The sequence below is a fragment of the Osmerus eperlanus genome, chromosome 12 (genome assembly GCF_963692335.1).
Source record: "Osmerus eperlanus chromosome 12, fOsmEpe2.1, whole genome shotgun sequence".
Taxonomy (NCBI): Eukaryota; Metazoa; Chordata; class Actinopteri; order Osmeriformes; family Osmeridae; genus Osmerus; species Osmerus eperlanus.
In genome coordinates, this window is record NC_085029.1 from 2,580,004 (window position 1) to 2,597,328 (window position 17,325).

At 37.4% G+C, this 17,325-nt stretch overlaps 1 protein-coding gene across 3 annotated transcripts; it reads left to right on the forward strand.

Annotated features, from left to right (window-relative positions):
* The first annotated feature begins 7,728 nt into the window (after positions 1–7,728).
* LOC134031571 (sterile alpha motif domain-containing protein 3-like) lies at positions 7,729–16,214 on the forward strand. 3 transcript variants are annotated; one of them, XR_009931928.1, is made up of 8 exons: positions 7,729–9,270; positions 9,366–9,405; positions 9,512–11,785; positions 11,912–12,051; positions 12,596–13,546; positions 13,764–13,916; positions 14,259–14,345; positions 14,785–16,214. XR_009931928.1 is itself a non-coding variant. In XM_062475269.1 (8 exons), exons 5-8 carry the CDS (start codon positions 12,608–12,610, stop codon positions 15,088–15,090), a joined length of 1,485 nt encoding a protein of 494 aa, XP_062331253.1. In that variant the 5' UTR covers positions 7,729–8,081; positions 9,248–9,270; positions 9,366–9,405; positions 9,512–12,051; positions 12,596–12,607; the 3' UTR covers positions 15,091–16,190. The 3 variants fall into 3 exon arrangements, 2 of the variants coding, with proteins under 2 accessions (XP_062331253.1, XP_062331254.1); XM_062475269.1 differs by having other exon boundaries at positions 7,729–8,081; positions 9,248–9,270; positions 9,512–12,051; positions 14,785–16,190; XM_062475270.1 differs by lacking the exon at positions 9,512–11,785 and having other exon boundaries at positions 7,729–8,081; positions 9,248–9,270; positions 14,785–16,190.
* The last annotated feature ends 1,111 nt before the right edge of the window (positions 16,215–17,325 follow it).

Sequence of the window (17,325 nt, forward strand, 5' to 3'; positions counted from 1 at the left end):
GCAGTGAGAATGCTGAAAACCTGAATGGGGATAGCTGACCATGCTAAAAAAGCTGAAAATAGTGAAAATTTAGTAGAAAGTTATAAGCTGAAGCTTCAAAGCAACCGAAAGGTATTTTTGAAAGGGGCTGGAGCAGCATTCCAACAATGATTTGAAAGGATTTACCATTACTTTTAAAGGGAGAATAATTTGCACAAAAACCTTTATATTTTAAAAAGTATAAAAGTGAGAAATGAGAAAATACCCGCAAGCTGAAATGAATTTCAAAAATGTGTGAGTGACACAAAAGAGGCAGTGTGGAAGCTGAACTGCATCATCTGCATAATCTTAACAAAGCTAAGAGCTAAAATAGCCTACAATGCGGGAGAAGCTGAAAGCTGAACTGTTAAACAGAAGAAGTAGGCTAGCTAGTCGGAACAAGAATATTATCGTTTTAACAGCTGAAATTATAGTTGGGATAGTAATAGCAGTAGCAGATGTAGCCTACCATTGAGTGTGTTTACTCGGCTTTCTTAGTAGGATTCAATGTGTTGATGGAATGAAACATACAGCAGTAGAGCCGATACAGGAAGACACGGCGACACTTTGTTGCAGAAGGATGATGGTGCAAGTTTTGTCCGTGGAGCATACAACGATTAATAAAAAAGAATCATTGAGTGATCGCATAACTAATTACACATGTAAACGGAGTAATCGTATTATTGGCATAAACTGACAATTGCTAGTAATCGTGTTTCTCATGGTCAAGTAAACGTACCAATCACCTGTGTGAGAGACTGAGTGGTGCGTGTCTGTTACAGTGATGGTGCAGCTATGATTGCTAACGCGCTGAGGGCAGAGAATAAGAGAAATGTAGCTAGAATCCACACCTCAAACAAGATAACCTAGACGCAAAACTGTACATCCAATCCAAAATATAAGGATATTTTCCGAGACCCAAGACTCTGCCGAAACCAGAGATATTCTTTATATGTCTGTGCAGTCAGAAATACGACTCTACCTGCAGTTTCAAAAACGTGTTCCTTTTGCTTTCCTGGTGCTTGTTTGTTTGGTTGCCACGGTGATGGCGCAGCTGTGATAGCTAACGAGCTAGGCAGAGAGAAAAACGAACATTTACCTAGCATCCACACCTCAAACAAGTTGACCTAGACGCAAAACTATACGTCCAATCCAAAATATAAGGATATTTTCCGAGACCCAAGACTCTGCCGAAACCAGTGATGTCCTTTATATGTCTGTGCGGTCAGAAATACGACTCTATCGGCAGTTTCAAAATCTTGTTCCTTCTTGCTTTCTCTGACTGATTTTACTCACCTCTCCATTGAAGTTAGTGAGAGAATTTGAAAGGCTGCTCTCGCTTCAAGGCTCATAGCTGAAAATCTGTAAATGTGAGCTCTTTAGTAGTTACATTGGCTGAAAGAGGACAATTTTTCCTACATTTTAAGGTATAACTTGTTTCTGTAAGTTAAACTATATGAACGTTAGAGGAATTTGTTTGACAAATTAGTTGAATATCAGAAAAAGAGCAGCAAGCAGAGTGGCACACTCTGCTTGCTGCTCATTCATAAAAATCAAGAAGGAGCAAACATTTTAATGTATTTCAAACTTTCATAATTCAAAATTGGCTGAACATTTGAAAAAGCTGAATCATTTGGGAATAGCTGAATGTCTTGTGAACATTTTAAAGGTTGAATGGTGTCTCTAGCTGAAAGTATGCTGAAGTAGTTATGTTTGAAAGAGGAGGAAGCTTTTTAATGATTTGAAAGGATTTACCATTACTTTTAATGGGAGAATAATTTGCACAAAAACCTTAATGTCTTAAAAAGTATAAAAGTGAGAAATACCAAAAGTCATAGCCATCATCTCCTGAAGGAGCTGAACGTTTTGATACCTAAATTGTAGGAATCGGTGAAAGTATGCAGAACGAGTTAAAGGCCAAAAAACGGCGGAAGAACTAAGAAGTTGATATAATAATAATAAAGAGAAACAGGAAAACAATAGTGAGAATGCTTAACAGCATTCTCACAATAATAATAATAATAAAGAGAAACAGGAAAACAATAGTGAGAATGCTTAACAGCATTCTCACAACTAGAAACGGCTGTTCCTGCGAAACAGCAGTGAGAATGCTGAAAACCTGAATGGGGATAGCTGACCATGCTAAAAAAGCTGAAAATAGTGAAAATTTAGTAGAAAGTTATAAGCTGAAGCTTCAAAGCAACCGAAAGGTATTTTTGAAAGGGACTGGAGCAGCATTCCAACAATGATTTGAAAGGATTTACCATTACTTTTAAAGGGAGAATAATTTGCACAAAAACCTTAATATTTTAAAAAGTATAAAAGTGAGAAATGAGAAAATACCCGCAAGCTGAAATGAATTTCAAAAATGTGTGAGTCACACAAAAGAGGCAGTGTGGAAGCTGAACTGCATCATCTTAACAAAGCTAAGAGCTAAAATAGCCTACAATGTGGGAGAAGCTGAAAGCTGAACTGTTAAACAGAAGAAGAAGTAGGCTAGCTAGTCGTAACAAGAATATTATCGTTTTAACAGATTAAATTATAGTTGGGATAGTAATAGCAGTAGCAGATGTAGCCTACCATTGAGTGCGTTTACTCGGCTTTCTTAGTAGGATTCAATGTGTTGATGGAATGAAACATACAGCAGTAGGGCCGATACAGGAAGACACGGCGACACTTTGTTGCAGAAGGATGATGGTGCAAGTTTTGTCCGTGGAGCATACAACGATTAATAAAAAAGAATCATGTAGACGCGTTTATTGACTAATCGCATAACTAATTACACATGTAAACGGAGTAATCGTATTATTGTGTTTTATTAGTGTTCCTTCTGCTTTCCTGGTGCGTGTTTGTTTGGTTGCCACGGCGATGGAGCAGCTATGATTGCTAACGCGCTGAGGGCAGAGAATAAGAGAAATGTAGCTAGAATCCACACCTCAAACAAGATAACCTAGACGCAAAACTGTACGTCCAATCCAAAATATAAGGATATTTTCCGAGACCCAAGACTCTGCCGAAACCAGAGATATTCTTTATATGTCTGTGCAGTCAGAAATACGACTCTACCTGCAGTTTCAAAAACGTGTTCCTTTTGCTTTCCTGGTGCTTGTTTGTTTGGTTGCCACGGTGATGGCGCAGCTGTGATAGCTAACGAGCTAGGCAGAGAGAAAAACGAACATTTACCTAGCATCCACACCTCAAACAAGTTGACCTAGACGCAAAACTATACGTCCAATCCAAAATATAAGGATATTTTCCGAGACCCAAGACTCTGCCGAAACCAGAGATATTCTTTATATGTCTGTGCAGTCAGAAATACGACTCTACCTGCAGTTTCAAAAACGTGTTCCTTTTGCTTTCCTGGTGCTTGTTTGTTTGGTTGCCACGGTGATGGCGCAGCTGTGATAGCTAACGAGCTAGGCAGAGAGAAAAACGAACATTTACCTAGCATCCACACCTCAAACAAGTTGACCTAGACGCAAAACTATACGTCCAATCCAAAATATAAGGATATTTTCCGAGACCCAAGACTCTGCCGAAACCAGAGATGTCCTTTATATGTCTGTGCGGTCAGAAATACGACTCTATCGGCAGTTTCAAAATCTTGTTCCTTCTTGCTTTCTCTGACTGATTTTACTCACCTCTCCATTGAAGTTAGTGAGAGAATTTGAAAGGCTGCTCTCGCTTCAAGGCTCATAGCTGAAAATCTGTAAATGTGAGCTCTTTAGTAGTTACATTGGCTGAAAGAGGACAATTTTTCCTACATTTTAAGGTATAACTTGTTTTTGTAAGTTAAACTATATGAACGTTAGAGGAATTTGTTTGACAAATTAGTTGAATATCAGAAAAAGAGCAGCAAGCAGAGTGTGCTCATTCATAAAAATCAAGAAGGAGCAAACATTTTAATGTATTTCAAACTGTCATAATTCAAAATTGGCTGAACATTTGAAAAAGCTGAATCATTTGGGAATAGCTGAATGTCTTGTGAACATTTTAAAGGTTGAATGGTGTCTCTAGCTGAAAGTAAGCTGAAGTAGTTACGTTTGAAAGAGGAGGAAGCTTTTTAATGATTTGAAAGGATTTACCATTACTTTTAATGGGAGAATAATTTGCACAAAAACCTTAATGTCTTAAAAAGTATAAAAGTGAGAAATACCAAAAGTCATAGCCATCATCTCCTGAAGGAGCTGAACGTTTTGATACAAAAGTTGTAGGAATCGGTTAAAGTATGCAGAACGAGTTAAAGGCCAAAAAACGGCGAAAGAACTGAGAAGTTGAAAAGCAATAGTGAGAATGCTTAACAGCATTCTCACAACTAGAAAAGGCTGTTCCTGCGAAACAGCAGTGAGAATGCTGAAAACCTGAATGGGGATAGCTGACCATGCTAAAAAAGCTGAAAATAGTGAAAATTTAGTAGAAAGTTATAAGCTGAAGCTTCAAAGCAACCGAAAGGTATTTTTGAAAGGGGCTGGAGCAGCATTCCAACAATGATTTGAAAGGATTTACCATTACTTTTAAAGGGAGAATAATTTGCACAAAAACCTTTATATTTTAAAAAGTATAAAAGTGAGAAATGAGAAAATACCCGCAAGCTGAAATGAATTTCAAAAATGTGTGAGTGACACAAGAGGCAGTGTGGAAGCTGAACTGCATCATCTTAACAAAGCTAAGAGCTAAAATAGCCTACAATGCGGGACAAGCTGAAAGCTGAACTGTTAAACAGAAGAAGTAGGCTAGCTAGTCGGAACAAGAATATTATCGTTTTAACAGCTGAAATTATAGTTGGGATAGTAATAGCAGTAGCAGATGTAGCCTACCTTTGAGTGCGTTTACTCGGCTTTCTTAGTAGGATTCAATGTGTTGATGGAATGAAACATACAGCAGTAGAGCCGATACAGGAAGACACGGCGACACTTTGTTGCAGAAGGATGATGGTGCAAGTTTTGTCCGTGGAGCATACAACGATTAATAAAAAAGAATCATGTAGACGTGTTTATTGAGTAATCGCATAACTAATTACACATGTAAACGGAGTAATCGTATTATTGGCATAAACCGACAATTGCTAGTAATCGTGTTTCTCATGGTCCAATCACCTGTGTGAGAGACTGAGTGGTGCGTGTCTGTCGTTACGGTGATGGTGCAGCTATGATTGCTAACGCGCTGAGGGCAGAGAATAAGAGAAATGCAGCTAGAATCCACACCTCAAACAAGATAACCTAGACGCAAAACTGTACGTCCAATCCAAAATATAAGGATATTTTCCGAGACCCAAGACTCTGCCGAAACCAGAGATATTCTTTATATGTCTGTGCAGTCAGAAATACGACTCTACCTGCAGTTTCAAAAACGTGTTCCTTTTGCTTTCCTGGTGCTTGTTTGTTTGGTTGCCACGGTGATGGCGCAGCTGTGATAGCTAACGAGCTAGGCAGAGAGAAAAACGAACATTTACCTAGCATCCACACCTCAAACAAGTTGACCTAGACGCAAAACTATACGTCCAATCCAAAATATAAGGATATTTTCCGAGACCCAAGACTCTGCCGAAACCAGTGATGTCCTTTATATGTCTGTGCGGTCAGAAATACGACTCTATCGGCAGTTTCAAAATCTTGTTCCTTCTTGCTTTCTCTGACTGATTTTACTCACCTCTCCATTGAAGTTAGTGAGAGAATTTGAAAGGCTGCTCTCGCTTCAAGGCTCATAGCTGAAAGTCTGTAAATGTGAGCTCTTTAGTAGTTACATTGGCTGAAAGAGGACAATTTTTCCTACATTTTAAGGTATAACTTGTTTCTGTAAGTTAAACTATATGAACGTTAGAGGAATTTGTTTGACAAATTAGTTGAATATCAGAAAAAGAGCAGCCAGCAGAGTGTGCCACTCTGCTTGCTGCTCATTCATAAAAATCAAGAAGGAGCAAACATTTTAATGTATTTCAAACTGTTATAATTCAAAATTGGCTGAACATTTGAAAAAGCTGAATCATTTGGGAATAGCTGAATGTCTTGTGAACATTTTAAAGGTTGAATGGTGTCTCTAGCTGAAAGTAAGCTGAAGTAGTTACGTTTGAAAGTGGAGGAAGCTTTTTAATGATTTGAAAGGATTTACCATTACTTTTAATGGGAGAATAATTTGCACAAAAACCTTAATGTCTTAAAAAGTATAAAAGTGAGAAATACCAAAAGTCATAGCCATCATCTCCTGAAGGAGCTGAACGTTTTGATACAAAAGTTGTAGGAATCGGTTAAAGTATGCAGAACGAGTTAAAGGCCAAAAAACGGCGGAAGAACTGAGAAGTTGAAAAGCAATAGTGAGAATGCTTAACAGCATTCTCACAATAAAGAGAAACAGGAAAACAATAGTGAGAATGCTTAACAGCATTCTCACAATAATAAAGAGAAACAGGAAAACAATAGTGAGAATGCTTAACAGCATTCTCACAATAAAGATTCAAAGAACAATACTTGGAATGCTGAAGCAGCATTCCAACAATAACTAGAAATATTTTTTCAATGACATCCGAAGCTGCCCTCCACTCTAAGCGTTTCAGTCTGCACTCTAGGGTTTCACGTAAACACCCATGTAAATCTCAGAAACGGCTTGAAAAAGTCATGAAACATAATCAGTGATATTGAAAAAAGTTGAATAGATATCAAAAAGCTGAATTATTTAAAAATAGTTTAGGGTTTTGTCAACATTTTAAAGTTTAAATGGTGGCTCTAGCTGAAAGATTGAGGAAGAAGAAGGATTTGGAAGTTGAAGAAGTTTAAAGAAGTTTGAGAGGATTTGAAAGAAAACTCCATTGGAAACCCATGTTAAAAATATTATGAATATTGATTTATATTAATTCAAGCATAAGAGGTACAAAGCTGAAAAGTCATAGCACCCATGGCCTGAAACTGCTGAATTTTTTGATAGCTGAACGGTTTTAATAGCTGAAGATTTGAAGGCGCTGAAAGGTGCCACGGAAGAAATAGAAGATAAATAATAATAACAAAAATAAGTTGAATAAAGATTCAAAGAACAATACTTGGAATGCTGAAGCAGCATTCCAACAATAATAAGTTGAATAAAGATTCAAAGAACAATACTTGGAATGCTGAAGCAGAATTCCAACAATAAAGAGAAACAGGAAAACAATAGTGAGAATGCTTAACAGCATTCTCACAACTAGAAACGGCTGTTCCTGCGAAACAGCAGTGAGAATGCTGAAAACCTGAATGGGGATAGCTGACCATGCTAAAAAAAGCTGAAAATAGTGAAAATTTAGTAGAAAGTTATAAGCTGAAGCTTCAAAGAAACCGAAAGGTATTTTTGAAAGAGGCTGGAGTAGCATTCCAACAATGATTTGAAAGGATTTACCATTACTTTTAAAGGGAGAATAATTTGCACAAAAACCTTAATATTTTAAAAAGTATAAAAGTGAGAAATACATTTTAAGGTATAACTTGTTTCTGTAAGTTAAACTATATGAACGTTAGAGGAATTTGTTTGACAAATTAGTTGAATATCAGAAAAAGAGCAGCACTCTGCTTGCTGCTCATTCATAAAAATCAAGGAGCAAACATTTTAATGTATTTCAAACTGTCATAATTCAAAATTGGCTTAACATTTGAAAAAGCTGAATCATTTGGGAATAGCTGAATGTCTTGTGAACATTTTAAAGGTTGAATGGTGTCTCTAGCTGAAAGTAAGCTGAAGTAGTTACACTGTAAACCCGGATTTCGCTTTTTTGTTATCTTAACAAATGTTTTCTTGTCAATATGACATGGGTGTGTGTAGAAAGTTGATATAACTTCAAATAAGCAATTAACAGCGCCTCAACTACATGGAAGTTAACCAAATTGAAAATCAATGTTATGTTAGCTAGAAAGACCTAGTTGAGTTAAAAAACCAGGCTAAAATTGGTCGTTTATGCGTCATCACGTTGTACGCTGAGAGTCACGTGGTACGACTTGCGTGCCTGCGTGACTTTGAATCCACCGGGAACGGGAAGGCACTGCCGCCATCTTTCTGCGCAGTGAAAAGGAGATACCGGAGCGGACTCTTTTACTCGACAGAAGGTGAGTGCAAATTCTTATAAACATACATGTAATACTTCTGAAACATTTAATGTGTTTGGTATTGCGTGATACTCGTTAATTGTAAACTTAACTGAAAAAAATGCAAGCTTTACACTGAGCAGAGTTTTTCTTAACCACTTAGCTTACTAGCTAGCCTACTTAAACATATATGTTCGACAGCACAGTAAATATCGAGTGTAATGACATTAATTTACATCGAAAGTTGTACTTTTCATTGTCACTGGTGGCAGAAAACGAATTAAAAAATTTCAACAGGTAGCGTTTTACACGAGGCGGTAGCGTTTTACACGAGGCGGCACCGTTAAACTGGCTGCCGGAATGTGGCCTACACACAGCGCCCTCGTGTTAGTTCAAACACCAGAAACAACGTCTCCGCTCCAGTCTGCGATGCCAGAGCTGATTTTAATCATGAGTTAGTAACAACCGCATCATATTTTAATTTTTAAAATAGTCAATTTCCTAGTGCCATTTGTGAACTAAACGAGAGCTTTTCCTTGCTACCTGTTTGAATGAATAGGCTATGCAATAACCTTAATCACGTGTTTTTATTAATCCAATTTTCATGGGGTTTTAATCTTGCGGTCACAGTAAAAGTACGGCAGACTTGGCGTCTGTTTTTTATTTTTTATTATTTAATTTAAACCACTGCTGGACGGCCATAGTCTGCTGTGAACGTCACGGGCACATCTACAAACAGGGCTGCTGATATTGGCTGCTGTTCAGGCTTCTGTGGTGTTGTATTTATTCTTGGCTGGCCGCGGACCTGTGCGCGCGCGCACACGCATGACAAGGTTGAATTGGACCATAACGTTATTCAGCGGTCTTCAATAGCTCCCAATAGATTTAAAGTATTGTAAATGGAACTTTGCCGTTTACAAGACCGGTGCACGTGTCATGCTTTAAGATGCCCCTTTGAATAGAAATGAGAAAGTGCTATATTTGTTATGAATTGCCCTGGCATTTTAAGAATCATTAACAAATAAATAAATACAAATAAATAAATATCAGCTTAACTGTCTTTTACACTGAACTTTTAGACTTATTATAGAGATATGTGTACTGTTGTATGTAAATAGGAAATGGTTATTTAACTACCAAGTCACATATCTGTCCTAATTCTCCTTTTTTCTCCCTTCTGTTTCCAGTTTTACATGCTGAAAATGCAAATGTAGGTTTTTTATTTTGTAAATTTCTTTGAGAAATATATAAAATGCTTATTAAAGTCAAATATCTTTCCTAATTATCTTTTCTTTCTTTTTCCAGGTCTACATGTTTTGAATGCAAACGGAAATGCGGTGGATTTGTAAGTATTGTACCTACTTCTCAGAAAATCGTAGAAGAATAATTGAACATTATAGAGCTGTCCATGGACATTTTGGAAGAAACTGTCCATTGCCCTGTATCTACAGTGACTGTCATCTAGTTTTCCGATCACAACAATCTCTGAAAAACCACTTGAGACAACATGGAGTTTCACAGCATGGACCTATTGGACATTTAAACTTTAAAATTAACTGTCAGTTATGCAATTTCAATGATCCAGTGACTATAAAACAGTATTTCTCTCATCTTGGGAAACATCTTAAAAGCAAAGAGACTGTTACCTGCCCCTTAAATCATTGTTCTTTCAAATCAAGTGTTTACTCTACCTTTACTTCACACAAAAGTCGTTTTCATAACAATGTCACACTGCAAGACTTGAAATCTGAGCTTGTTATTCAAACAAATGTAAATGAGGAGCACCTGGTTGATCAAGTGCAGTCAGATATCAGTGACGCTGAATTTTCTGGGGGTGAGAATATAACCGAGCAGGAGGTTAACACTGATACAGTTCAGGCAAGACTTGCATCTTTATTTCTGCGATTGCAAGCAGTTTTGCATGTCTCAAAGACAGCGGTTCAGCAAATAGTTACAGAATTGAGGGATATTGGTGTTTTAGTTGGTGAGCTAAACAAAAACACTCTTGATAAAGCATTGAGGCAGCATGGTTGTACCATTGATGAAAACACTTTAAATATAGTTAAAGATACTTTGTGCCAGGCTAATCATTTTAGCTGTCTTTCTGAAGGTGGGTCTTTGGGAACTGACAAAAGAAGGTTATCATTTTTCAAAGAAAACTTCAGTGTTATTAACCCAGTTGAATTCGTTTTAGATTTGTCATCAAAACGAACATTTGTTTATGTGTCAATCTTGGGTGTTCTTCAAGTATTGTTAAATAGGGGTGATGTACTTGACAGAGTTTTAGAAGAAAGCCAAAAATCACAATCTGGCCATTATACATCATTTTCTGATGCATCATACTGTAAAGAAAATCCACTTATTTCTGGTGAAGATCTGAGTATTTCTCTGGCCTTGTATATTGATGATTTCGAAGTCTGTAATCCTTTAGGGACATCAAGAAAAAAACATAAATTGTGTGCCATCTATTGGATAATTGCTAATTTACCTGTAAGAGACAGATCATCATTATCTACTATATATCTGGCTGCCCTATGCAAAAGTCAAGATGTTAAAACATTTGGTTACAGTCCAATTGTTCAACCATTACTAAGAGACCTAAAATTGCTTGAAAATCAAGGAATTTACATCAACAGATTGGGAACTAGTGTCAGAGGCACAGTACTATACATTTCATCAGATAATTTGGGGGCACATTCTTTTGCTGGCTTTCAAGAATCATTTAATGTGGACAAGTTTTGCAGATTTTGCCTTGCAAGTCGTAAAGATATTCAAACTTGTTCTGTAAGAAGTGGTGCATTTGTATTGAGAACAAGAGAGTCGCATAACCTAGACCTCTCTGAGCTTAAAGAAAATGTGACTTTGAAAAGTGTGAATGGGGTAAAAAGGGACTGTGTTCTAAATGAGCTACAGTACTTTCATTGCATCACAGGGTTTCCACCTGACTTTTTGCACGACCTGTTGGAAGGCATTGTACCCTTTGAGCTGTGTTTGTGTTTGAAAAAATTAATTGATAAGAAATATTTCACTGTAGATAATTTAAATACTGCCATACAGCACTTTCCTTATAAGTTCTCAGACAAAACCAATTGCCCTCAGAAAATTCCAGTAAATTTTCATTTGGTTGGAACAATAGGAGGGAATGGCCATGAGAATTGGACTCTGTTAAGGTTGTTGCCATTAATTATTGGTGATGTTGTTCCTGAAAATGATAACGCTTGGTCTGTGATTCTCGAACTGAAAGACATTGTTGAAATCTTGGTATCGTCCACTTTCACAGAAGAAAGCCTCTCTTACTTGGAAGCAAAGATCTTTGAACATAGGACACTTTTAATAGAAGTGTTTCCTGATGTAAAACTCAAACCCAAACATCATTTCCTTGAACATTATCCCTGTCTAATTCGATGCTTTGGACCTGTGGTTGACTTCTGGACATTTCGCTTTGAAGCTAAACATAGCTTTTTCAAGAAAGCGGTCCGTGATCTAAATAACTTCAAGAACATTGTTTTATCCTTGGCCAACAGACACCAACTTATGTTGTCATACTTTTTTGACATGCCGTGCCTGTTCAAGCCAGCAGTGGAAGTAGAAAGAGCAACATACAGTTCCCTTGAAAATCTGTCAACCTCAGTCAGACAAGCTATTCAGCACAAATTCAGTCATCTGACCAGTGCATCACTTGCAACAACAGCCTTTATACATGGGACAAAATATGTAAAGGGAATGTACGTATCATTTGGAAGCACAAGCGGACTTCCTGATTTCTGTCAAATTCTGTACATTGTGGTAGTGGACAACAAGGCATTCTTTATTCTTCAACCTTTCTCTGCCTGGTACCTGGACCACTTCAGATGTTTTGAAGTTTGCAGCGCTGATGATCTCCAACTGGTTGTGGTCGAACCTGCAGAGCTGAACCACTACGCCCCTCTGTCAGCCTACACCGTGCAAGGAAGACACCTGATTTCTCCGAAGGCATCCCTACTGCACTGAGGTGATAATTTTGCTGATTGTCATGTGAATCCTTGTAATTGTACACTAACCCTGACCCTTGTTGTTGTTTTGTCAGTGAATATCTACTCATGATCTACTACATGTCAGTACTTTGTGAGCAATAGTAAAATCCAATGGTAATACACAGCCTAGGTTCTGTAAACTGTAATGTAAACAAAGGGGCCACCATAGCTAGCAACATGCCACTTTATAGAGCCTAGGCTTTGTATTCCCACTGCATTTTTTTGCAGCACAGAGTACGGACAGGTAGCAGATCGTGAGGAGAAATTCACTGATTATGATAAGCATTCTCCCCCGAATCGCTGACTCTACCTTAAGCTTTACTGCCAAAATATACAAAATTTGAAAACCAATTTTCAGGTATTTCATAGGGTTTAATTAAGGCATTCAATTTATAGTCTGGCAGAACACAAATTTAACATTTTATTTCACCTTGAAGTTACTCGTATGATATCCATAGGCCAATTTATGATATTTGATCATGACACAACCATTTTTGTAACATAATTTCTATTTTTTATTAGTTGGGATTCACCATGTTGCTGCGCGTCATCCTTAGCCAAGACGACATCCGGAGGATAACAATTGACAGCATGCCAGAGACTGTTGATGGCCTTCACTTGATGCTGAAGAACAAGCTTGGATTGGAAGGTGACTTGGTGGTGCAGTTCCAAGATCCAGAGTTCGATAATGAGCTTTGCAACTTGAGTAGCATGTCAGAGCTGCCTAAGGACAAAGTGACTTTGAAAGTATACAGCAAGAATCTTGAATCCTATCATACAGACTCAACCTTAGACACGGCAAGCCTATCCACATCCGCTGAGGGAAGCCCCTCTGCCAGTCATACCCGTCAGCTGCCACAGCCATTTGACATCCCTACTTTTTCGTATGATGTGGAACTTAAGTTGAAGAAAGGAAATGAAGCCTTCCATGAAGATGGAACCCTTCTTGATGTGTCCAAAGACACAAAATCAGACATTTTGGATAAAATAGCAGAAGCCATCTATGTCCACAACGCATACCCAACACGTGAAGATTATGACTTGGTGTCACAAGCTCTCGTCGACAAACATCCCTGTCTGAGGGAACCAGGATCTGTCAGCGGTTGGTACTGTTGGAAATTTAGCTTGAAGTTCAAAATGGGAAACTTCAGACAGAAGCTACGATTGGCTGGATGCCCAGAGCTCAACATCAACTCGCGCTCTTCAGGTACACCTGGGAAAGGAAAACTTAAGAGGGCCAGAAAATCTGAAGTCAATTTCCTGCCAGACATCCCAGAGGGAAAAACACAACGTTCCCTCGAAGAGGAAAGAACCGAGATGGTCACCGAAATGAAGAAAAGGAAAATTGATTGGCAGAAAATAAAAGGATTGATGACCAGCACTTTTTCTTTACGGAGAAAAACAATTGTGGAGGATGAGCCACCTGTGGCGGATGTCAGAGAAAGATGGCCGGCACTGTTCTCTGAACGTCAGGTAAAAGTATTTTTCTATTTCAGATGCGGTTAGGTGGATCAGATTTGAAATTGCTTAAGATTTGCTAAATAATTTATTTAAGAATGGTTAATATCAGTCATGAATAATTTGGTATAAAGAATGCATTGATTAAAAAAAAAATAATTCTGCAACAACAGTAAAGTAATTGAGTTTACAGCCAACCGCTTGTGTTCCTTTGCTTTTTTCTGCCTACCAGATTGAAGCAGAGTTTGCTCGCCTTACGTCTGTTGACCTGAAAGACTCCCTCTTCGCTGGCCTTGACAAGTATCTACTGAGGTTCCTTGGGGTGTACAGGGCCAGGATGGGTCTGGTGGAGCTGAACAGCCTTTTGAGGACTCTGGACATTGATGTCCGTTGGTTGATATAAGTCTGTTCACACAAAGCCAATTAAATCTACCTAATCCATTTTTCTTATCTATCTAGTCCATAACCTTCCCATGTGTTACAGATCATAGAGCAATAGTTTCAAAACCTCTTGTAGACTCACATTTTGAGCTAGAACTTTTGGCATACTTCTATAATGAAAAGTTATTTATTTAATTTTAGTCCAATAGCCATCTTTTCCGAACATATTGACTATTTCTGAACTGAAACAAGTATGAAGACTTAAGTAGAATATATAACATCACTTAGAATTATATTCTGATTTCTGGTCTAATACATCCCATCTGTATGTTTATTATTTTTACAGGGTTCCAACCAAAGGCAAAGGGCAGTTGTTTTGATGGGGCTCCCCCACTACTTAAAAGATGGGTCCACACTGTACAAGAAAGTACAGGTATGTTTTTCAATAATAACTTACCGGACCACACCAGATAAACCAGCACCACACATTCTAGAGCGGCAGAAGTGATCATTGAGAGGGATTATTAGTGTGACTATCATCGACTATTTATCGTAAATGTTGCATACTCTGACTTTAATCTGTTTAAAAATGTCCCACATTATTTTATTTGTAATACTTCTCCCAATTCATATTACAATTAAAGAAAAGTTCCAATATATCTTGTCACAAGTGTTTGAACCATACTTAATGGATCACAAAATAAGTTATCTACATTTTTGGGGAATTTATTTAAATTGAATTGGCCAATATGGCAGAATTGTGCACTCCCTAATATTGGTATCTGTTACTGCTGTTGTTATGAAACCTGAAATTCCCCATGGGTATCAGTAAAGGTTTAAAATTTTTTAACATATTTGTCCACTTTGTGTAGGTCACAGATGCAGAGGAGGACTGGACAAAGGGAATGGCAGTCGGCATCCTCATGGTGGCACAGATTGATGAGCTGGTCCGTTTCGCAGTGGTCCTCGAGGAAGAGATCATCTTTCCAAGCCTAAGTGATTTCCCAACTGCTGTGGCACTGCTGATGGGTCTGCTCTTTGCCCTTAACATCGACTACCCCAGGGGCCTTAGGTACACTTTTGAAGTTATTCAGAAGGTGCTTATGGACATTGGTGGAGGGCAATGCTCTGCCTTGGTTCATGGCTTAAAAAACCGACTCTTGAGGAAGAAAATGTAAGCTTAAAAAGCACAGTTTACGCAAAAGTGAACATTGTTGAGTGTTAAATGGACTCATTTAAGGTTAGGTGTTTGCGATCTGAACAAAGCAAGGTTCTGCATTGGTTCATGGTGTAAGAAATTAAGTTGTTGAAACCGTGCATGTTTAAGAGTTCAAGCAGAGTTTACTGTGTTTTGGTAACAACCAAATGTCACCATCTTCATGGGTTTGTGGAATGAAAATAGGTGATTGTATTAACATGTAAGATCTACTGAATATAATCTGAATGCCAACCAAATGTGGACATGGTATGAGAAATTGACTCTTAATTGAAAACCATGCAAGTTACAGCACCAACTTCATTCTAGTTAACTAAATAAAGACCTGGATGGGCATTATATTTTGACACTTTATCAGTGTAAAGTGAATGGCCGCTGTAGAAGATTTAGACACTGTCTAGATGTGGGGGACAGCAATACAGACAATTCTGGGTTGTTTACTTACTGATCATTTTTTATGCACTTTTTGTAAATCCACATAGTTGCATGGCAACAAATTATTCTTTTTTCAAGTTGACACCACCTATATATAATGTGTATTTTTGGTTGTCATTTACAACTTGAAATGCATATTTTCAGACTAGTTTTCCCCCTGCATCCCTTTTTTTATGTTTTGTTGCACTATTTGTAAAAGCAAATTGTTGAATGCCAACTAATGTTATCACAATACAAATCTGTAGGAGAAATTTGGGGGAGGAAATAATTTTAGGATTGATACCTAAATTAAATTCATTAAAATAACAAGTATTTTGCGAATATGTGTGCATAGTATAATTGGTAACAAAATAATATATGCAGAAAAGGGCTGTAAAAATCCTCAACAGTACAGATTTGTTATTTTGATGACGTGTCGGTACAGTTGTAACTTGTTACTGTTTTGTTTTTTTTTTATACGTGAAGATTTCATCTTCAGTAAAAAAAAAGAAAAAGGTAGGCCTACAATAAAACTGTTGGTCTGTGACTGCCAAAATCTCTGGTGTAAAGGCTCGTCATTTACTCTTTTGAAATAAAATCCTTAGACGTAATTAAATGTGATGTATGCAGATAATATGTATTGAGCAATGTTTTTACAGGTTAAAAAGAGAAATATTATCCACTTAGAAATGTAAGTAGATCTTAAGAGTATTTAAGATATTGGTAAGTGCCAATAACTATTACATCAGTTAAATTAACTTGTAAATTTATGTAAACTTGATTGAGGTTTATATTCAATAAGTTCATAAATGTAAGTACAACTCACTAGTATTGCAGTTAAATCAACTTTTAAATTTATGTCATCTTGATTGGGGTTTGTCTTCAATCAGTTCATAAATGTAAGTACATCTCACTAGTTTTGTAGTTACATCAACAAGAAAATGTATGTTACTTATACTGCTATTTAAGTTTAATCAACTAATACATTTAAGTAGTTTTGACTCAAGATGAAGTTATGTCAACTAAAGGTTTCAAGTAATATGGACTGAAGATGGAGTTGAGTCAACTAGAAATATCTATTTAAGTTAACTTATTGTCTTAGTTGTCTTGACATAAAATTTCAAGGCAGCATGGACACTTGAATTTTTAAGTTGAAACAACAAGTTCGGGTTTACAGTGTACGTTTGAAAGAGGAGGAAGCTTTTTAATGATTTGAAAGGATTTACCATTACTTTTAATGGGAGAATAATTTGCACAAAAACCTTAATGTCTTAAAAAGTATAAAAGTGAGAAATACCAAAAGTCATAGCCACCATCTCCTGAAGGAGCTGAACGTTTTGATACAAAAGTTGTAGGAATCGGTTAAAGTATGCAGAACGAGTTAAAGGCCAAAAAACGGCGGAAGAACTGAGAAGTTGAAAAGCAATAGTGAGAATGCTTAACAGCATTCTCACAATAAAGAGAAACAGGAAAAAAATAGTGAGAATGCTTAACAGCATTCTCACAATAATAAAGAGAAACAGGAAAACAATAGTGAGAATGTTTAACAGCATTCTCACAATAAATAATATATATGTGAGAGAACAAAGGTTGTGCCCTTGCCGAAGGCAAAGCACACCCAACTAGCGCATGACATCAACGTCGTCGTTCTCAGCCACTCCCTCTGTTCGCTGATTGCCTGTAGAAAATCAACCTGAAAAATCTGACTTACGTACCTCATGGCCAGACCTATGTACAGAAGCAAAAATAAAATTGAGCGGAAGTACGTAGGAGGGAAGAGCCA

Bases quoted from the DNA above. Each gene is read 5' to 3' on its own strand.
- LOC134031571 (XM_062475269.1), top strand. From the start codon at position 12,608: ATGTTGCTGCGCGTCATCCTTAGCCAAGACGACATCCGGAGGATAACA. The intron at 13,547-13,763 runs GTAAAAGTATTT...TCTGCCTACCAG, and splicing joins CACTGTTCTCTGAACGTCAG to ATTGAAGCAGAGTTTGCTCG. The intron at 13,917-14,258 runs GTCCGTTGGTTG...TTATTTTTACAG, and splicing joins TGAGGACTCTGGACATTGAT to GGTTCCAACCAAAGGCAAAG.